Genomic DNA, 22,797 nt, shown 5'->3' with positions numbered 1-22,797 from the left:
GTCCTTGCCGTTTCAGAAATCAGCTTTGCAGGATGACTGAGGGTCCCTGGACACAAAACCGTGTCTTTTTAGCGTCCTCACCAGGGTGTTTAGGCCCATGCTAGAGCAGCTGGAACATCTCCTTTCAAAATAAGAGCAGAATGGAGCTCTTATTTTTGTAATCATAGGGGCTCCTAGCCAGAGTTTAAAAATTGCTTTCTGTGCTCACATGACCAGCTGGAAATTCCGATTTGGGGTTAAGCTCGGTTAAGTCAGTAGACAGCTACCTAGTAATATTTCTGAATCCTTCAGGGTTCCTCTTCCCCTCTCTGTCCTTCCCGCAAAGGACTTAATAGAACTGTTGCATTTTTCCCCCCTTTTTATTTTCTTTAAACTCAAACCCTAGAAAGAGGTGATGTGATCTAATGAAAAGAACAGAAACCGTGGGATCAGGGAGCTGTGCTGCAGGTTAGCAGATTATTTAACATCTCTGAGCATCAGTTTCTCATCTATAGAATGGAAACAATACCTACTTTGCATGGCTGTTGTGGAAATTGGAGATTATGCATCAAGGTTCTTAGTACAGTACTGGGCACACAGTCATGATAACTGTTATTATTAAAAGCAGGATTTCTGAATGTCTTCGTAGCCTTCATAGTAATGCCTTCAAGGCAGAGACAAAATTAATTCTTTTGTACTAGTATAAACTAGTCATGAAAATTGAACACTGTTGAATGAAGTGAAATAGTATAGGAGAGATGGAAGTATACATTTAAAATTTTTATTTGAAGTTAGAATGCACATAGTTTTTAGAGTCAAGAGTTTGTCAAGCTTGTTATGGAAAACAGCAGTCCCACATTATCCCCTTCTTCTTCAGGGTAAGCACTTCACCTGTTTTACCTGATTCTCTAGGTATTTATGTTTACATTTACATTCAGTTCTGTATGTAACATGCTTGTAATGGTACAACTTGGTTCTTCAGTTTCAAGCATAATTTTTATACGTAGCTTTTTTCCTCCTCACTCCTGTTCCATAAGTACAAGTCCTCATTCCCTCTTTCAAATTGGTCATTGTTTAAACTGATCCTCAGTGTCTACAATATTGTAAATATGTAAATACCATATATCAAATCTCAGATATGCAGATGATACTACCCTTATGGCAGAAAGTGAAGAACTAAAGAGCGTCTTGATGAAAGTGGAAAGAGGAGAGTGAAAAAGTTGGCAGAAAACTAAGATCGTGGCATCTGGTCCCATCACTTCGTGGAAAATAGATGGGGAAACAGTGGCAGACTTTATATTGGGGGGCGCCAAAATCACTGCAGACAGTGACTGCAGCCATGAAATTAAAAGATGCTTGCTCCTTGGAAGAAAAGTTATGACCAACCTAGACAGCATATTAAAAAGCAGAGGCATTACTTTGTCAACAAAGGTCTGTCTAGTCAAGGCTATGGTTTTTCCAGTGGTCATGTATGGATGTGAGAGTTGGACTGTGAAGAAAGCTGAGCGCAGAATTGATGCTTTTGAACTGTGGTGTTGGTGAAGACTCTTGAGAGTCCCTTGGACCACAAGGAGATCCAGCCAGTCCATCCTAAAGGAAATCAGTCCTGAGTATTCATTGGAAGGGCTGATGCTGAAGCTGAAACTCCAGTACTTTGGCCACCTGATGTGAGGAACTGACTCCTTGGAAAAGACCGCAGTGCTGGGAAAGATTGAAGGCGGGAGCAGAAGGGGATGGCAGAGGATGAGATGGTTGGATGGCATCACCGACTCAATGGACATGTGTTTGGGTAAACTCCGGGAGTTGGTGATGGACAGGGAGGCCTGAAGTGCTGCAGTCCATGGGATCGCAAAGAGTCGGACGTGACTGAACAACTGAACTGAACTGACGTACCATGTATAGTAGCTGAATCAGGTAGAAAATGATGATTTCCTTTCTTTTCCTGCATAAATGTTTATCTTATTCTACAGGTGATACTCACCTTAAGTTTCTGTTTGTTTCCTTGGTTTTCTGTGTATTTTATACTAACCCAGCCCTTAAGTCTGCCTGGTATTTTTCAAGGAATTTTTATGCATGGTGTCTGATCTTCTCCCAGGATAATCCCCACCAGTGCCTTCCAGCCTGCTCCAGTCTGGACTGATACCCAGCTGTCGTCCTGGCATTTCATTTCACCACCACCATCCTGGGGTTCTTACTGCCTCTCTCCAGTGTTGGATCACTTATTTCCTGCATCAAAGGCTTTTTTCAATCTATTCTTTATCTACTCTTAAATTTGATCAAATATAGAAGAATATAGAATTTTAGGTTAGAAATAATTTGCCTTCATACTTTTGAAAGTCTTGCTCCATCCCATCTAGCCCTCACTAGAGTTGAGAAGGTTAAAGCCACCCGCCTTCTGGCTTCCAGAATGGCCTCCTGTCCTAGTCTCATCCTCGCAGCTTGGTCTCACAACACTAATTGTTATTCTAGTAGGTTTTTGAGAAAGAGCAAAATTAAATATGTGTCCAGTTTGCTAGTTTTTACTGAAAGTCTAATTTTTTTTAAACCCTAGGAGGGTGCTCTGGCTCTCCTTCACTGGTTGCTCTGGCAGCACAGCGGCCTTCCGAGTTTGCTGCTTTATCAAACTCCTGTGTGTGCTCTGCTTCGTCACTCAGTCGTGTCCGACTCTCTGCGACCCCGTGGACTGTAACCCGCCAGGCTCCTCTGTCCATGGGATTCTCCAGGCAGGAACACTGGAGTGGGTAGCCATGCCCTCCTCCAGGGGCTCTTACCGACTCAGGGATTCTTTACCGTCTGAGCCACCAGGGAATTCCCATGAATACTGGAGTGGGTAGCCTATCCCTTCTCCCGGGATCTTCTGAATCCAAGAATAGAACCCAGGTCTCCAGCACTGCAGGTAGCCCCATCAAGCTCCTAGGCTCCCCTTAACTGCTAACCACCCACATCTCCATTGTTTTTGATAGCATCCTTAGGAACTTCTCCACATTCCGTTTCAAACAAATCAGTATAAGTAGGGGGCACTCCAGAGCTCTCAGTCTTGGTCACACACTGCACAGAGTGGCGTTTCCCTCACTCTCCACTGGGGTGAAGAGCAAAGTGGGTTGTGGTTTAAGTGCCATGAACTCTCATGCCCTTACTGAGATTCAGCAGACTTTTTAAAATAAATGTTTCTTCACTTGTTAAGTGTTGTTGGGACAGTTTCTTTATAGAAAAATATTTATTTATTTGGCTTCGCCGGGTCTTAGTAGCAGCATGCGAGATCTTACTTATGGTGTGTGGGATCTAGTTCCTTGACGTGGGATTGAACCCTGGCTCCCTGCATTGGGACTGTGGAGTCTTAGCCATTGGACCACTTGGGAAGGGAAGGGAAGTCCCTTACGACCATTTCTAAAGACTTAATTTGTTTTTTTTTTAAACCAGTTTTGGTATTCTCACCGGGGAGTGGATGGAGGGTTTTCTCAGGTTGTAGTTCTAGAACTGGATTTGTGCCCCTTTATTATTTTTTAAAGGGAAAAAATTTTAACTGCATAAAATCTAAAGACATTTAGATAGCAAAGGTATCATGAACAAATCTGAAATGATAAATTACAGAAAGTTACAAAATAAGAAACAATGGTTGTAAATTAATAAAAGTACTGATAGGTTTAGCTGGGAATGTCTTTGTGGTTGTTTAGGGTTTTGTTTTCTTGAAGCTGATAAACCAATAACAATTTACTAAGGTAAATATTAAGCTACTTATATAGACTTCTAATAGATACATATATTGTAATAGTCTTTTGTCCCCCTCTGTTTCACATATCTCCGTCTAGTTGTGTAAAACACTGATGATGGTTTAATTAAGAGTAAAAATACAGCACTTATATCTTTTAATTCTAGGGGGCTTAATGAAATGTAAATAACATATCACAATCAAAACCATATGTATTTAAAAATACTCTTAGGAATGAATAGTTCTATCAAACAATAAGAAAAAGACAAAAAAATCAAGTAACAGCAGTTAAACTAAATCGAGGTTAATCTAAATCACTTTTAAAGAGAGAGAAAGCAACCCATCAGATGTCCTGCAGTGCATGTGGATGTTCTGGAGAGGGCTGCTCTGAAATCTGAAATGAACCTGCGTGGGACCCTGCATCCCTTGTGGTGACCTCATGGTGTGACCCTCATCCTTCCTTGGAACTGGAGACGTTGTCATCCTCTGTACGATCTTCTCTAAAGAGAGCAGGTAAACTTACCACCAGCAGCACAGTTTGAGTAAGACACTGTAAGGGATCCCTTTTATCACTTACTGCCTGTCTTACTCACGTGTAATAGTTTGCAAGCACTTCTCTTTTTCTGGCCCTTCAGTTCCCACGCTCCTCTGTCCCTCGTCTTCTTGGGAAGGCAGATTTAGGTTTTCCTGAAAGATGAGTGTTTTCATCCAGACCATCCATTATTTCCCTTTGAAGTTATTATACACATTTTTTTCCTGAGATGCTTTAGGCTATAGTTAGTTGGGACGAGAAGGATTCCCATCCCTTTCTGACTGGTTGCATGTATTCTTAAAGGTGAGTCATTAGCACACCATGACGTGAGAGTTAAGGAACATCGCTTTTTGATTCAGTTTGATCTGCTGTGTCCTCAAGTGAAGAGTGGACCCTTCCACATTTAAGTGCTGCCTAACGCAGACTTTGTACCCTTGGAGGACTGGCCTCTGTGAAAGGCAGTTTGAGGCCTTTTATAGGTTTGTGTAAACTAATCTTTTCACTGACATAACAATATTCTTTATCCAGGGCAGAAAAACTTTTGACTAGCCCTTTATTCTTCCTTAAACTATGTTGGCTTCTTACTAAAAAATAAATCACAGAAGCACCTACTGAAGGAAAACCCAAGTAGTCAGAGAACATCGTCAGAGCGCTGCTCCAGGAGCAGCTGGACAGCTAGTTCTGTGGCCGTCTGAAGGCCCTCCGAGGCTCCAAAGGCACGGACGCCAGGCCTCTGGCTGATACGATGCCGTGAACCACACTGTCTGCTTCTGCCCCTGTGGAGAGAGTACATCTAAAACAAACAAGTGCCTGGCACGCAGGCTAGACCATCGGTGGGGCAGGGCAAGGGAGGCCTAGTTGAATAAAACGTTACACGCTTTGTTCTGTTCACTGTTGCACACATAGAAAGCGATATTTGTCCTGTGTGTCAGGAAAATGTAAAAGGCTGACAGCAGTCAGAAAAGAACCCACAAGCTGTGGCTACTCTGGGCCCCACCTGATGATGCATAAAGCCAGAGAACAGAGTGGCGTCGTGCTGTAACCTGCTCTCTGAACACAAGCGCGTCAGGGCATAGTGCCGAGACGTGCCGGAGCAGAGGACGCACGGACCACGTTCCTGGGTGAGGCTCTCCAGATCTGGAATTTCCTTCTGGAGCCCTGAAGCCTGATCCTGCCTACAGAGGTTGCAGGCGTCTCTCTTCTCTGTAGGCCTCTTTGAGCCTGTGTCGGGCAGTGCAGACAAGCCGGGCCAGAGAAATGAAGGGCCTCCCCCAAGGTATTTCCTCACTGACCTGGAGTTCAGTTAGAACTCGGGAGAAATCAGAGGAACCGTCGATGTCTTCACCTTTCGTGTCATCTCAGTGGAGCCTTGTCGTAGTTCAGTCCAGGTGTTCTCAGATGGGATGACTCTGCCCCAGGTGCCTGCCCTCGGGTGGCCCTGCCTCCATAGGCACAGAGCATCTTCAGAACTGTTGTTACCTCTGCTGAGGGAGTGCGTCATTCTATCAGCGAACTGTGCCATCTTTTATTTCTTTAAACAGAACCTCACTCTCCTGGTATCTCTCTAGCAGACTCAGGCCCAGAGCCTCTCTTGTCCATCACGGAGGACTCTGCCATGAATGGTTCTCTCCTCACAGACTTTTCCCAAAGAAGAAAGGATAGAACAATCTGCAGAGACTGGTCTGGGAATCCTGGAGGGGCCTCCAGGATTTGGGTCAATGGCCCATCTAGGAATGTGAACAGAGGCTCTTACCAGGCTTGGAGGCGAGGGGTGAAGATGGCCAAATGCTTGATGAAGTGATAGTTGTTTCTTTCTTTATAGTTTATTTGTTTGAAAGACAAGTTGCCAACTAGGAGTTCATGTTTCTGAAAGTAGAGAATTTGGCTGTGGTAGTATAGAAGGAGATGTTCCTATGAAAAAACAATGACAAGTAAACCCCTTTTATGTGCAGAAAGGGTGCCCACCTTTCTGGGATAAAGGTGAAATACAACTTTTGGTGATAATGGGCAGATCATTCTTATCTTAAAGCCTAATTATAAAAGAACAATTTAATGGTATCAGGATGAAAGCCCTAGAGTTAGTGTATGTCTTTGTTTCCTGTTATAAAGCCCTTCTGCCGAGGTCAGTAGCATGAGTGCCAAGTCAGAAACCCAGGCTCTATCAGGCATCGCTGTTGCCTTGTGTGGGGAACCAAAGATGGTGCAGAATCTGGGTCACATCTGCGGAGAGGATGGGGTCACAGCTCATACTTAGCCTACCTGTCACAGAGGCCTTCATTTGAAAAGTTTTTTCTTCTTTTTTGTTGGACATGAAGTTCAGGTTTGCCAATACCACACTTGTCTTTTTTTATGGAGCACTGCATGAATTTGGGTGTCATCCTTGCGCAGGGGCCATGCTCATGTTCTCTGTATCATTCCAATTTTAGTATATGTGCTGCGAAAGCGAGCACCACACTGTCTTGATTAATGCTCTTTTATAGACTGTAAGTCTTTTAAGTCTTGGAGTCAAATAACATCAGTCCTGTCACTTCTTCTGCCATTTGGGTATTGTGTTGGACATTCTGAATCTTTCATCTTTCTATATAAACTTTAGAATCAAGTTGGTTGATAATTTGCTAGAATTTTGATTGGGATTTCATTGAATCTGCACTTCCAAGTTGGAAAGAACTGACCTCTTAATGGTGGTGAGTCTTCCTGTCTATGTGCACATGGAATATTTCTCCATTTACTTAATCTTTGACTTCTTTCATCAGAATTTTACAGTATTCCTTATGTAAATCTTGAACAGTTTTGATTTATACCCAAGTATTTGAATTTTTGGCGCTGATGTAAATGGTACTGTGTTTTTAATTTCAAACTCTAGTATTCATTATTGGTGTATAAGATGGTGACTTTTGTATATTAACTTTGTATCTTGCAATCTTGCTATAATTGCTTATTACTTCCAGCAGGTTGTTTTTTGTTGATTCTTTGGAATTTTCTACATAGATAAGCATATATTCTGTCAACAAATACAGTTTTATTTCTTCCTTATATTTTATTTTTTTTCCTTAGATTTTATTATCTTATTGAATTACCTAGTGCTTCCAGTATGATGTTGATTGGGAGAGTAGACACCTTTGCCTTATTTCTTAACAGGGACCTATCTAGTTTCATCATTAAATACAATGTGAGCTATAGATTTTTTGGTAGATATTTTTTAATCAAATTAAGGAAAACTTTGCTGAGCATTTCTATTCATGAATGGGTGTGGGATTTTGTTTGATTCTTTTTCTGTATTTATTGATGTTATATAATTTTTCTTCCTTATCTGTTGTTGATGGATTATATCAATAATTGAATATTGAATCAGGCTTGCATACCTAGAATAAAGTCTACTTGACCGTGGTATATAATTCTTTTTATACATCATTGGCTTCTATTTTCTAATGCTTTGTTGAGGATTTTTGCATCTATGTTCACAGAAGATATTGGTTTGTAATTTTCTTTTCCTGTAATATGTTTATCTGGTTTTAGCATTAGGGTAATGCTGGCCCCATAGATTATGTTATTAAGTGGTGTTTTTGCTTGTATCTTCTGGAAGAGATTGTAGAGAACTGGTATAATTTCTTCCTTAAATTTTTGGTGGAATTCATCAGTGAACTTGTCTGGGCCTGGTGATTTCCTCTTTTGGCAGGTTAATATTTATTGATTTAATTTCTTTAATTCATATAGGCCTCTTTAAATCGTCTATTTCTTTTTTTTTTTTTATTAGTTGGAGGCCAATCACTTCACAACATTTCAGTGGGTTTTGTCATACATTGATATGAATCAGCCATGGATTTACACGTATTCCCCATCCCGATCCCCGCTCCCACCTCCCTCTCCACCCGATTCCTCTGGGTCTTCCCAGTGCACCAGGCCGGAGCACTTGTCTCATGCATCCCACCTGGGCTGGTGATCTGTTTCACCATAGATAGTATACATGCTGTTCTTTTGAAATATCCCACCCTCACATTCTCCCACAAAGTTCAAAAGTCTGTTCTGTATTTCTGTGTCTCTTTTTCTGTTTTGCATATAGGGTTATCGTTACCATCTTTCTAAATTCCATATATATGTGTTAGTATGCTGTAATGTTCTTTATCTTTCTGGCTTACTTCACTCTGTATAAGAGGAGAACATAGGCAAAACACTCTCCGACATAAATCACAGCAAGATCCTCTATGACCCACCTCCCAGAATATTGGAAATAAAAGCAAAAATAAACAAATGGGACCTAATGAAACTTAAAAGCTTTTGCACTACAAAGGAAACTATAAGTAAGGTGAAAAGACAGCCCTCAGATTGGGAGAAAATAATAGCAAATGAAGAAACAGACAAAGGATTAATCTCACAAATATACAAGCAACTCCTGCAGCTCAATTCCAGAAAAATAAATGACCCAATCAAAAAATGGGCCAAAGAACTAAACAGACATTTCTCCAAAGAAGACATACAGATGGCTAACAAACACATGAAAAGATGCTCAACATCACTCATTATTAGAGAAATGCAAATCAAAACCACAATGAGGTACCATTACACGCCAGTCAGGATGGCTGCTATCCAAAAGTCTACAAGCAATAAATGCTGGAGAGGGTGTGGAGAAAAGGGAACCCTCTTACACTGTTGGTGGGAATGCAAACTAGTACAGCCGCTATGGAAAACAGTGTGGAGATTTCTTAAAAAACTGGAAATAGAGCTGCCATATGACCCAGCAATACCACTTCTGGGCATACACACTGAGGAAACTAGATCTGAAAGAGACACGTGCACCCCAATGTTCATCGCAGCGCTGTTTATAATAGCCAGAACATGGAAGCAACCTAGATGCCCATCAGCAGATGAATGGATAAGGAAGCTGTGGTACATATACACCATGGAATATTACTCAGCCGTTACAAAGAATTCATTTGAACCAGTCCTAATGAGATGGATAAATCGTCTATTTCTTTTTGCGTGAATTTTGACAAATTGTGTCTTTCAAGGAATTAGCCCATTCCATCTAGGTTATCACATTTGTGGGTCAAGAGTTGTTCATAATATTCCTTAATTATCTTTTTAATTTCTATGGAATCAATGTTAGTGGCCCCTCTTTTGTTTCTGATGTTAGTAATTTGTGTCTTTTTTCTTCGTTAACGTTGCGAGGAGTTTGTAAATTTTATTTTCAATGGAATTCAGTGCTGTAAAGAAATGAGCTATCAAGCCATGAAAAGATATGATAGAACTTACATGAATATTACTAAGTGAAAGATGCCAATCTGAAAAGGCTACATACTTTATGATTTCAATTATGTGATATTCTGGAAAAGGCAAAACTTTTCAGTAAAAAGATCAGTGGTTGCCAGGGTTTGAGTGGGAGAGAGGGATGAATAGGTAGAGCATAGAGAATTTTTAGGGCAGTGAAACTAATTTGTATGATACTATAATGGTAGATACATTTCATTATACATTTATCCAAACCCATAGAATGTACAACACCAAGAGCAAACCCTGATGTGAACTATGGACTTTGGATGATAATGAGGTATCAGTGTAGGTTCATCAGTTGTAACAAATGAATCATTCTGGTGGGATGGTGATAATAGGAGTCTACCTTCTGATTAGTATTGCTGTGAACCTAAAACTTCCTTAAAAAATAAAGTCTATTAAAACCAAGACCAGGACATAACAGTTACTCTTTTAATACCCCAATGAGCTCGCCTTGAACCCTCTTTGGCCATTGGAAATATTGTTGAGAGTACATTCCCCAACCTCAGATCTTTAGTTGCGTCTTGCTCCTGGGACCCTAATGAAGCTTGTGGCCTGTAACTTGAACTAGCTCTCCTGATTCTCAATGGCTTTATCCTGTAGTGGCCACCATTGTTGACCTGCAACTCCAGGCAGATTGACTCTCTTCTCACTTACCCCATCCATCTTGATTTATTTGCCCGATATACCTGTTCCTCTGCAGTTAAGTCACTAATGGTTTCTAGCACACTGCAAGATAGAAGTTAAAGAAACAATGTTTGTTGACTGATTCATTAAAGTGCCTAGTAGGAACATTAAGAGCAGTACATGTCATCTTTGCCTTGAGGTCTTGGTCTTTTGGTGTTGTGTGAATAAATCATTTCAGAAGAAATAAAAAATTCAGACTTTTTTTTTATCTTGACAAAAATTAAATATAAATATCTAAGTGATTTTTCATTTTCTATATTTTTTCTGGATTTCTTTTTAACTCTGAAAGATGTCCCCACTAAAGAAGATAGGATATCTGAAGTTTGTAGTTTAGTACATGCACATGAACAGGTGGGAGGGGGTAGGGATTGAGGGGCCAGGAGGGCTTTCCTTTGTCTTTCTTTGCTTTTTCTTTTTACTGTGTTAGCGTACGTTATCTCTCATCCACAGTTTTCAGAGCAGCAAAAAGCTAGATTATATGTCCCTCTGCAATTTCAGGTGAAAGGTGGGCTGTCCATGCTTCTTTTTTGGCTGCCCTCCCTTAGTTTTAGTTGGATGGGGTGCTGTCTGCATAGAGCCTTGCTGGCTGGATCCTTCAGCTTGCAGACTCTTGTCTGCATCCTTCTCAGAACTTGAGGGAGTCATCTCCCATTTGCTGCTGGCAGCTTTCATGTCTTTAGTCTTTGTGGCCTTGACTCGAGAATATTTTTTCCTCTTCTTGGGCCCTCTGAGAGGCAGCGAACTTTCAGATGACTTCCGGGACAGAGACTGGAACCATTTTGAAGTGCTTATTGTAAGAGTCCTCTGGCTCATCAAAGGGAGATTTCTGGGTGGTGTCCAAGATGTGCTGCATTTCCTTATGTTTATGTTAGAAGATGGCTTTTGTCTAGGAAAGAAATGAAATACGTGAGCTTCTGCCCAATATGTACCCTAAGTATTTGTAGTCCTTAGGTACTGTGATAGTATAAATCGTATTTTTTTTTTTTCTTTGCTGAGTTCATTCTCCTTTAAGACTCTTACCTTTATTTCTATGAGAATGATCTAACTTCATTTCTAGTCATGATTTTTAAACACTATTCCAACCTTGTATTTTTAAATGCCCTGAGGATATGTTTATTTGGATACCTGCCCTGACCCTAGGCTTCCTGGTATAATGGCCACTCTGGTCCTCAGCCCTTTCTCACATTAATGCATTCAGCTAAAGTCAACGCTCTCTAAAATTCCACCTTGCTCTAAAAATCTACTTTGTGTATTCTATTAGAATTAATTCAGTGTACATGCACTGTCCCCCCCGCCCTGCTCACACCCTATATTCAGTAAAGAGATCAATATAAGTCCAAGAGAGAGGTTTTCCTCGAGAGAGTGAGGTTTTCAAAATTACTTATTGTCGCTACCTAAAGTCTCTCAGTTTTTCTTGAGAATTCCATTTTTTTTTTAGAATTCCATTTTTTAACCACAAAATCTCAACCATGTTTTTAATTAAACTCTTAATTTTGAGATAATTGTAGACCCACCTACAGCTGGAAGAAATAATATAGAGATGTACCCTTCACCTAGTTTCCCCTAAATGAAATATCTTGAAAAACTACAAGCAATAACACAGTGAGGAGATTGCCATTGACATAGTCAAGATACAGAATAGTTCCTTCATGTTTCCCTTTTACTGTCATACCTACTTTCCTCCCTCATCCCCTCAACTCCAGGCAACCAATTTGTTGTCCAGATTACATAATTTGGTTATTTCAAGAGTGTTGTACAAGTGAACTTGTATTGAACCTTTTGGGATTGACCTTTTTTTTCACCCAGCAAACTCTGGAGATTCATCCAGGTTGCTTTGTGTATCAGTAGTTCATTCTTTATTTATTGCTGAGGTCATGGAATGGATGTACCAGTTTGTTTAATGATTCATCCGCTGAAGGACATGTGAGTTGTTTCCGGTTTATAGGTATTAGAAATAAAGCTGCTATAAAGCTTTGTGAATATGTTTTTGTGTGAATGTAAGTCTTCCTTTCTCTGGGATTAAAGCTCAGGAGAGCAATTGCTGGGTCATATGTTAGTTTATATTTGGCTTGTGAAGAAAGTACCAAGCTGTTTTCCAGAGTGAAAACATATATATTCCTACCAGCAATATATGAGTGACCCAATTTCTTTGCATCTTCATCAACATTTGGTGTTATCATTATTTTTTATTGTAGCCATTCTGATAGGTATGTAGTGATAACTCACTGTGGTTTTATTTTGCATTTCCCTAGTGGCTAATGATGTGTAACATGTTTTCATGTATTTATGTGCCATCTGTATATTGTTTGGTGAAGTGACAGTTCATGTCTTTTGCTCATTTTCTAAGTGATCTATTTGTTTTCTTAATATTGGTTTTTTCCTACTCCTATTGTTTTATTTTTCTTATTATTTTATTTTTTAAATTGAAGTAGAATTGATTTGCAATGTTGCATTAGTTTTGGGTGTACAGAAAGTTATTCAGTTGTACTATACATATATATGTATATATTCTTTTTCCTATTATTTTCCATTATGGTTTATTACAGAATATTGAATATAGTTCCCTGGGCTATACAGTAGGACTTTATTGTTTATTTATTTTATATATGTGGTTTGTATCTGTGAATCCCAAACTCCCAAATTATCTCTTTCCCTTCCTTTCCTGCTCTGGCAACCATGAGTTTGTTTTCCTGTGTCTGTGAATCTATTTCTGTTTTGTAAATGAACTCATTTGTATCATATTTTAGATTCCACATCTAAGTGATACCATATCATTTGTCTTTCTCTTCTTTCAGTTAGTATGATAATCTCTAGGTTGGTCCATCTTGCTACAAATGGTGTTATTATTTTTATGGCTAAGTAATATTCCATTATATATACCACATCTCTTATTATCCATTTATCTATTTTTTTTTATTTTTATTTTTTTAAAATTTTTATTATTATTATTTTTTTTTCCAGTGGGTTTTGTCATACATTGATATGAATCAGCCATGGATTTACATGTATTCCCAATCCCGATCCCCCCTCCCACCTCTCTCTCCACCCGATTCCTCTGGGTCTTCCCAGTGCACCAGGCCGGAGCACTTGTCTCATGCATCCCACCTGGGCTGGTGATCTGTTTCACCATAGATAGTATACATGCTGTTCTTTTGAAATATCCCACCCTCACATTCTCTCACAAAGTTCAAAAGTCTGTTCTGTATTTCTGTGTCTCTTTTTCTGTTCTGCATATAGGGTTATCGTTATATGGCCATTTGGTTGCTTCCATGTCTTGGCTATTGTAAATAGAGTTATTCTGAACATTGAGGTGCATCCATCTTTTTGAATTAGAGTTTTCTCTGGATATATGCCCAGGAGTGGGATTGCTGGATCATATGGCAACTATATTCTTTTTTAAGGAAACGTCATACTGTTTTCAATTGTGGTTGCCCCAGTTTACATTCCTACCAACAACGTAGGAGGGTTCCTTTTTTCTCCACACCCTCTCCAGCATTTATTATTTGTAGACTTTTTCGATTAATGTGTATCTCAGCGTGTTCCTCCTTGGGTTTGTCCTGCATGGGACCCCCTGCACTTTCTGGACTTGGGTGACTCTTTCCTTTTCTATGTTAGAAAAGTTTTCGACTATAATCTCATCCAATGTTTTCTCAGGCCCTTTCTCTTTTTCTTCTGGGACCCCTATAATTCAAATATTGGTGCATTTAATGTTGTCCCAGAGGTGTCTGAGACTGCCCTCATTTCATTCTTTATTGTGTTCCATGGCAGAGATTTCCACCATTCTGTCTTCTCAGTCACTTATCTGTTCTTCTGCCTCAGTTATTCTGCTATTGATTCCTTCTAGTGTATTTTTCATTTCAGTTATTTATTGTTCATGTCTGTTTTATTCTTTATAGACATTTTTAATGATGGCCATTCTGACCAGTGCGAGGTAATACCTCACTGTGCTTTTGATTTGCATTTCTCTAATAATTAGCATAGTTGGCCATTTTTTCATGTGCCTATTGACCGTCTGTATGTCTTCTTTGGAGAAATGTCTATTTAGATGTTCTGCACATTTTTTGTTAGGGTTGGTTTTTTTAAAATATTAAACTTTATGAGATGTTTGTATATTTTGGAAAATTAAGCCCTTATTGGTTGCATCATTTGCAAGTGTTTTTCCCAGTCTGTATGTTGTCTGTTCATTTTGTTTATGGTTCCTTTGCTGTACAAAAGCTTATAAGTTTGAGGCTCATTTGTTTATTTTTGCTTTTATTTCTATTGCCTTGGGAGATTGACCTAAGAAACATTGCTACAATTTATGTCAGAGAATACTTTGCCTATGTTCTCTTCTAGGAATTTAATGGTGTCATGTCTTATATTTAAGTCTTTAAGCCATTTTGAGTTTATTTTGTGTAGGTTGTGAGGGAGTGTTCTAACTTGATTTACATGTGACTGTAGCTTTCCCAACACTACTTGCTAAAGAGACTGTTCTGCATTGTATATTCTTGACTCTTGTTGAAGACTGACCCTAAGTGTATAGGTTTATTTCTGGGCTCTCCACTTTTTCTCTTGATTCATACGTCTGTTTTTGTGCCAGTACCATGCTGTTTTGATTACTGTGGCTTTTTGGCATTTTCTGGAGTCTGGGACAGTTATACCTCCAGCTTTGTTCTTTTCCCACCAAATTGCTTTGGCAATTCTGGGTCTTTTATGCTTCCATATAAATTTTAGGATTGTTCTAGGTTTGTTAACAATGTCATAGGTAATTTGATAGAGGTCATATTAAATCTGTAAATTGCTCTGGGTAGTGTGGCCATTTTAACAGTGTTAGTTCTTCCAATCCAAGGGCATGGAATATCCTTCCATTTCTTTGAATCATCTTCTGTTTCCTTTATCTATGTTTTATAGTTCTCAGCATATGGGTCTTTTACCTACTTGGTTGCCTCCTTTGTTCTTTTTTTTTTATTTGATTCTAAACAGGATTTTTTTTTTTTTACTTTCCTTTTCTGATACTTCATTATTAGTATATAGAAATGCAACATATTTCTGTATGTTAATCTTGCATCCTGCTACCCTGTTGAATTCGTTTATCAGTTTTAGTAGTTCTTGGGTAGAGTCTCTAGAATTTTCTATGTATATTGTATCATGTCATCTGCACATCGTGACAGTTTTACCTCTTCCTTTCCAAGTTGGATAGGTTTTTATTCTTCTCTGATTACTGTGGCTAGGAATTCCAATGCTATGTTGAACAGAAGTGGTCAGAGTAGGCATGCTTGTCTTGTTTCAGCTTTCAGTGAGGTTTTCAACTTTCCATCAAGTATTATGTTGGCTGTGCGTTTATCATACATAGCTTTTGTTGTGCTGAGGTATGTTCCCTTTGTACCCACTTTGGTGAGAGTTTCTACCCTGAATAAATTTTCAAATGATTTTTTTGCTGCTATTGATGATAAGAGGATCATTAATCATCTGATGATCATGTGCTTTTTGTCTTTTGTTGATGTAGTCGTATCACATTAATTGATTTGCATATGTTGAACCATCTTTTGACCCTGGGATGAATCCAGCTTGATTGTGGTGTATGATCTTTTTTATATGTTGTTGGATTTGGTTTGTTAATATTTTGCTGATGATTTCTGCAGGCAGATTATTATAGGCTATGTTTTGTTATTCCTGCCACTCTATGTCTTTTAGTCTATTGACACTTAAGGTAATTATTGATATATATGAATTGTTGTCATTTTAAACCTTGTTTTCCAGTTGATTTTGTATTTCTTCTTTGTTCCTTTTTTCTTTTGTGGTTTGGTGGAGTTTTTAGATTGCATAAAAATTCCATTTTTATTTATCTGTAGTGTTTTTGAGTGTATCTTTTTAAGTATCTTTTACATTACCCATGAATAACTTATCACATCTAATGGTGTAATTTTCTCAGCTTGAATGGAATATAGATATCTAACCTTCCTTTATGTCCCCCTTACCTTCTCATATTTGTAACTATCTTAAATATTTTCCTTTAGATACATTTAGAACCATATCAGTGTAATAACTTTTGCTTCAACCATCAACATATTTAGAGAACTCGAGAAGGAAATCCTATTATATTTACCTGTACATTAGCTCAGCATTATCTATTTCCTGATGTTCCTCCTCTATTTTTTCTGTTTAAAAAAATTTAGTCATTTTTTTAGTGTAGGTCTTCTAGTGAAAAATTATCTTAGTTTTCCTTCATCTTAACATTTGTTGAGTGCTCCTTTATTTTTGCTGTGTGTCAGATTGTGGGTTGACAATTCCTTTCTTTCAATAATTGAAAACATTGTGCCACTTCTTCTAGCCTCTATAGTTTTTGCTGAGAAACTGACTGTAATTAAACTTGTTTCCCTTATAAATAAGGTGTCATTTTTCTCTGGCTGCTTTCAGGAATTATTCTTTCTCTTTAGTTTTCGGAAGTTAAATTTTGGAATATCTTGGCATGATTTCTTTGAGTTTATCCTGTTAATGGTTTGCTCAGTTGTTTGATCTGTAGGTTTATGTCTCTTGCCGGACTTGGAGTACCTTTGAAGTACCTTCTCAGCCTTGCTGCTTTCTCCTCTCTTCCAGGAACTCTGAAAACATGAATGTTAGATTTTGTTTTATGGTTCCATAGGTCCCTGAGGCTCTGTTCATTTTATTTCCAGTCTGTTTTCTCTCTGGTGTTCAGGTTGGGTTATTTCTGTTCTGTGTCTTCCGGTCCATAGATTCTTCCCAGTCTCTCCTCAGTTGTGTTGTTGAGTTTAGCCACTGAACCTTTTATTTCAGTTATTGTGTTTTTCCATCCAAAAATTTCCCTTTGGTTTTTACTATCTTCTTTTTCTTTCTCTCCTTCTCTGTCTGCCTGACTTCACCTTTTTCCCCCACACTGAGGCTTTATATTTTCTTTTGAGTTGTTTCAAGTGTTTGTGTTTGTTGAAACATTTTATTTTTTATCATGACTGCTTTAAAAATCTTTTCCAGAAAATTCTGTTGTTACCATCATTCTCAGTGTTTGCACTTGCTGATTATCAGGTTTAATCTTCCTCATACTTGGTATGATGATTTATTTCTGACTAAAACATGGACATTCTCATATAGTGTTATGAGGCTGGATCTTAAACCTTCTGTTTTAACTGACTGTGTGACTCTGCTGTAGCATGGGTGAGTCATCATTACTAACAGATGTAAGCAGAAGTCCAGGTTCCGCACTTAGACTGCTTGACACCAGAAGGGAGCAGCTTCTCATTCCTGCTGGACAGCCGTGGGAGTTTCATCTCCCTGTGTAGCCTCCACCTACACTATGATAGAAGCGGTCTCATTACTGCTGGGCAATAGTAAAAGTTCTGACTCTCTTCTAGACCTACTCTGACACCCCCATAGTGAGGAGGGGGAAAGGCACCTGATTTTTGTCCCATGGGTGTGGAAGTCTAGTCTCCCACGTGGCTCCCAGTGACACTCTGGGGTGGGGATCTTTCCAGGCCACTGGGGATGGAAGTCCTGACCTGGTACTCGCCTTCTTTGACACTGCCTAGCAGAGGGGTCAAGATGCCTCATTATAATCTTATGAAAATGGATGGTGTTAAATATGTAGTAAGGCCATCTGTTGCTTTCTGCTTTCCTAATTTTTCTTATTTCCTTGTATATCTATACCAGATACTTCTGGGAATGGTCCAGCCCAGGCAAAATTTTCTCTTCTCTGGGGGACTGCCTCTCAAGGTAGGGCTTCAGTCAGCCACATTTGTAACTATTTGACCTCTACCCACTGGGAATGCTGCCAGTCCAATTATCCTTCCTATAATTTAGAATTGGTAATGAGAGATAGTGGGTCAGTCTTTTAAGTGAAACTGCTGTAGGATACTGGAGAAGGCACCCCACTCCAGTCCTCCTGCCTGGAAAATCCCATGGACGGAGGGGCCTGGTAGGCTGCAGTCCACGGGGTCACTAAGAGTGGGACACGACTGAGCAACTTCACTTTCACTTTTCACTTTCATGCATTGGAGAAGGAAATGGCAACCCACTCCAGTGTTCTTGCCTGGAGAATCCCAGGGACGGGGGAGCCTGGTGGGCTGCCATCTATGGGGTCGCACAGAGTCGGACACGACTGAAGTGAATTAGCAGCAGCAGCAGCTGTAGAATACACATTTGTGAGTCAGGGGTGTGAAGACTTTTCTGCAGAGAGAGAAAGGCAGAGACCGAAGATGGATAGTTTTCCGTTCCCAATTCCAGGCCTTGCATGAATCCTGCCTGAATTCATTCTCTCTCTTATTTCCATGAATAGCCTTCCATTTTCTTACAGTTCTTCCCCTCTGCCCTACCTTATGCTTTTTGATTAAACTAGATAGAATTATTTTGTTATATGTAACCAAAGAGTTCTTAATTAATAAAGACTATTATTTACTTACACTTTTAGGCTCAGGCCAGTTCACATTGAGTGCATGTCTAGGCTCAAAGAATGTAAGGAATCTATGGTGGCTCAGATGGTAAATAATCTACCTGCAATGTGGGAGACCTGGTTTCGATCCCTGGGTTGGGAAGATCCCCAGGAGAAGGGAATGACTGGCCACCCACTCCAGTATTCTTGCCTGGAGAATTCCATCGACAGAGAAGCCTGGCAGGTGACAGTCCATGGGGTCTCAAAGAGTTGGACGTGACTGAGCAACTAACACATTAACACTTGTGAAAATAATGACTAAAAATTAAGTGATGTCCTAATTATTATCTCTCACACCCCTTGCTTATATTGATTCTCAGCTTCTCAGTTCCTTTGCCTAGGTAGGTCCATTATATTTTTAAATTAATTTTCTGCTGTTTATTTTGCTGATATCATCATACTTGATGCTTTGTTTGTCTGTACTATTTGCTTCTCTCATATTAGTTGACCTATTAGATTCAGTTTTTGTAAGGCACTGACAGCTACCCCATCCCACTAGAAACTGCCATCAAGTGCCTATTTTTCTAATTTTTTTAACTTCACTGATTTTACAATGAAGAAATATGCATTAATAAAAATTTAGGAAAAAAAAAACAGGAAGAGGAACATCATACTCTGCCAGTACTTGACTCTGCAGAGAGAATCACTGCTGGGAATATGTGCGTCCAGGGTTTGTTCTAGTTATATGTTTGATTAGTATAATCTGCACACATTAAATGTATATACATAATCCATAAATGCAACCATAGCAAATCAAGCTGGTCTGCAGCTTTCATTCACTTATATATTGTGAACATCATTTTATGTTAATATATACATTGATATATTTAATAGCCACACAATCTTTCTGTTTATGGCTATACAATAATTTATTTAAGCAGTCTTCTATTGTTGAACATTTAAATTCATTTTCTTTTCTTTGGCTCCTGTAAGCAATACTGCAATGAACATCACTACAGAAGTCTTCTAGCCCTTCCTGAGGCTTTTTTCCCCTTAAGACTGGTTTCTAAAGGTGGAATTTCTTAAAACAAATGTAGATATTAAGGATTTTCATATATTATCAGATTGCCTTCCAGAAATTGTACCATTTCTATTCCAACAGTCAGTGAGTGAATTCTTCCTTTGAGAGACAAAAATGAGAGAATTTCATTATTGTTTTAATTTACATTCCTTGGATTTAAGTGAGATTGAACATTTTAAAGTGATTATTGGTCTTTTTTTTCTTTTGTGAATTTCTGGCTCATAGCCTTTGTCCATTTTCCTATTAAAATATTCATGATTCTGTCATTGATTTGTATGCAGTCTTTGACTATTAAGTATGTTGGCCCTCTGTTTCTTATATTATGAAGAGAAATGTCCAAGCATACTGATGAAAGACTCTGCATTCTAAATGTCTAGTTAGGGTTGAGTCCAGTTGCTGCCTATTGGCTGTGTGACCTTGAACAAATTTGAGTAACAGACTTTGCATCTCAGTTTCCTTATGTGTAGAATGTAAAATGTGTTTGTGTGAACAAAGGATGTTGTGTGGCACATAGAAAGTACTTCATCAAATCTGTTGATAATATTAGTATTATAGTTCTTATTTTCAGCTTGTCATTGTCTTTTATTTGTATTAGTTTCCTTTTGCTCCTATAAATCCAAACTAATGAGTGGTTTCATGTAAATAATCAAATAAGGCCTGATAACCTTACTCCTTCACATATCCAGTGTTTTCTTATGGCTTTAGGCCTTTGTCAAATATGGTGTGGCTGCCTCTATTAAGAGCCTATGTTTGTTTAATAGGATGTGGAATCAATAAACCATATTTCTTTATAAAAGAGTGCATGTATTAAATAGCTAAGAATGACAAAATTGTATTGACTTACTGATGTTGGATTTGAAAGCTGGTTCTTGGGTTGAATACCTCTGTTATCTGAGTGGTTTGCACATTTTTAGTGCTATGTATGATGGGGAGCAAATACTGCAATATTTCTTGAGTTTCAGCTATTTTTTTATCCCTGTAGATTCTTTTTTCATCATCTGTCCAGTTTATATCAGCCTTCTTGCTTTGGAAAGATGGACATTCTTTCATAGTGCTTTTTAAATTGTGATGCAGATCTGGGGAGCAACCATAAAAATATGTATAGATACATAAACTGAATTGATTAAGCAGTTACTTACTGAGCATTATCTGCCAAAGATTCTATCTAAGAATTCTTATCCATCTCAAGCTTATACTTTAATTATGGGGCAGAAAGTAAACAAATAAAACATCTGTTAGATAATAAAATTTATGGGAGAAAATAAAGCTGGGAAGGGGAATAGAGAATTCTTGGGGAGGGGCTGATTTCTGTTTTTAAAAAGGTGGTCAGAGAAGGCCTCCTTATGATGCTGCCATGTCAGAGGACTTAGGGGGCGAGTCAAGCCACTGTTGGAGGGAGGAGCATTTGCAGCAAGGGGAGCAGTAAGTGCAAAGACACCGAGCCAGGAGCATGGTCGTGTGTGCAGGGCGCACCATGAGGAGACACGTGGCTAAGCAGAATCAATAAGCAGAACGATATGAGCTAGATGGGTGACTTAATTCACATAAGGCCTCACAGGCCACTGTAAGGACTCTGGATTTTTACTGAGTGTGAAATAGGGAGGCCCTGGAAGGCTTTGAGGAGTGTCACATCTCAGATCTGCTTTAATAGGATCATGCTGGTTGCTGAGCCAAGAACAGACTGAAGAGGTGCAGGGGTAAACAGACAGGGAGATCTCATGGAAGGCTCCTGAAAGAATCTGTTAACAGGAGAGCGCACGGTAGCTTGGACCAGGGTGGTGGCAGTCACCAGAGGGAGAGGCGTGAGCAGGGGGGAAGAATCCTGAGTATATTTTGAGATTTTCCAATGAATTAGATGTGGGGTGAGAAAAGAAGAGAGAAATCACTGGTAGCCCCAAAGCTGCTGTTTGAGCAAGTAGAAGGACAAGATATAGAGAAAACTATGGGAAAAGTCTGTTAGAGATTCCTTCTTTATTATTTATTAACAGATGATATGAAGGAATTATTGTTTATTTTGTTAATTGTGGTAAGAGTATAATAACATTAAAAATGTATGGAGAACTGTTTTAAAAAATAAAGTTCATTTGAAAAGTGTTTATCCCACTCCATACCCATTAGGATGGCTATTGTCAAAAAACAGAAAATGAAAAGTGTAGACAAGGACGTGGAGAGATTAAAACTCTTGTGCATTGCTGGCTGGGATGTAAAATGGTGTAGTTGATATGGAGAATGGTATGGCGGTTCCTCAAAAAACTGAAAATAGAATTACCATAGGGTAACTGATGGTCCAGCAATTCTACTTCTGGGTGTATCCCCAGAATTGATGATATCTTGGAGAGTTATCTGTACACCAGTGTTCATAGTAGTGTTACTCACAGTAGCCAAAAGATGGAAGCAACTCCAGTGCCCGCTGACAGATAAGTGGATAAGCAAAATGTGGTATATATATATAATGGGATATTACTGAGCCTTAAAAAGGAAGGAAATTCTCATACCTGCTACAGCACAGATGAACTTCAAGGACATTATGCTAAGTGAAATAAGTCAGTCACTAAAAGACAAATAATGTATTTGTTTTTCCAGATATTTGATTCCATGTATATTGGATACCTAGAATAGTCAAAGTAGGATAGTTGCCAGGGCCTAGGAGGAGGGACAATGGGCAGTTGTCATTTAATGGCTATGGCATTTCAGTTTTGCAAGATGAAAAGAGTTCTGGAGGCTGTGTACAACAATGTGAATGTATTCAACACTGCTGAACTTTATACTTAAAAATACTTAAGATGGTAAATTTTATGTCATGTGTATTTTAACAGAATTTTAAAAATTCAATATATATAGGTAGAGAGAGGGGAAAAAAAGAACCCTAAGTAAAACTTGAAGGAAAACTGGTAGACATTTTAAAGGATGTAGCAGTATTACTTATAATTATGATGCCTAAATTGTTATGTATGTAGACAGAATAAGAAAAAAGTAGAATACACTTAGAATAAAAGCAAGAAATACATTATGCTTTATAGAAAAAAGGTTTATCTAGTTAAGAGACATAGACTGAAGTATTTATGGGCAAAACAATATGATTTGCTGACTTTGCTTTAATTACTTCAGCAAAAAAAAAAAAAGTAGTGGGAATATAAATGAAACAAGAATAGCAGGATGCTGATAACTATTAAAAGGTGGAT

General features: G+C 38.7%; 1 protein-coding gene, 1 long non-coding RNA gene and 1 other non-coding gene across 5 annotated transcripts in view; 1 reads left to right on the top strand and 2 right to left on the bottom strand.

The window, feature by feature from the left end:
• Nucleotides 1–22,797, top strand: part of LOC133072512 (uncharacterized) — a 56,622-nt gene that overhangs the window by 305 nt on the left and 33,520 nt on the right. For 2 of the 3 annotated variants that reach the window (XR_009696754.1, XR_009696756.1), the window contains exons 2-3: nucleotides 1,116–1,893; nucleotides 4,015–4,201. This is a non-coding gene — a long non-coding RNA (uncharacterized LOC133072512). The remainder of the gene's footprint in view (nucleotides 1–1,115; nucleotides 1,894–4,014; nucleotides 4,202–22,797) is intronic. The other variant, XR_009696755.1, reaches the window with a different exon arrangement.
• LOC133073162 (U6 spliceosomal RNA) lies at nucleotides 6,564–6,670 on the bottom strand. Its single transcript, XR_009696871.1, has one exon. It is a non-coding gene; the product is annotated as a U6 spliceosomal RNA (small nuclear RNA).
• The window catches only part of AGBL3 (AGBL carboxypeptidase 3), a 95,196-nt gene continuing 82,204 nt past the window's right edge, over nucleotides 9,806–22,797 (bottom strand). Inside the window, exon 17 of the mRNA XM_061165852.1 lies at nucleotides 9,806–11,061. Coding sequence (XP_061021835.1) covers nucleotides 10,650–11,061 — 412 coding nt within the window. The 3' untranslated portion in view covers nucleotides 9,806–10,649. The remainder of the gene's footprint in view (nucleotides 11,062–22,797) is intronic.

Source organism: Dama dama, chromosome 18, assembly GCF_033118175.1.
Source record: "Dama dama isolate Ldn47 chromosome 18, ASM3311817v1, whole genome shotgun sequence".
Lineage (NCBI taxonomy): Eukaryota > Metazoa > Chordata > Mammalia > Artiodactyla > Cervidae > Dama > Dama dama.
Note: the sequence above shows the minus strand (reverse complement) of the source record. Positions and strands in the feature narration are given on the sequence as shown.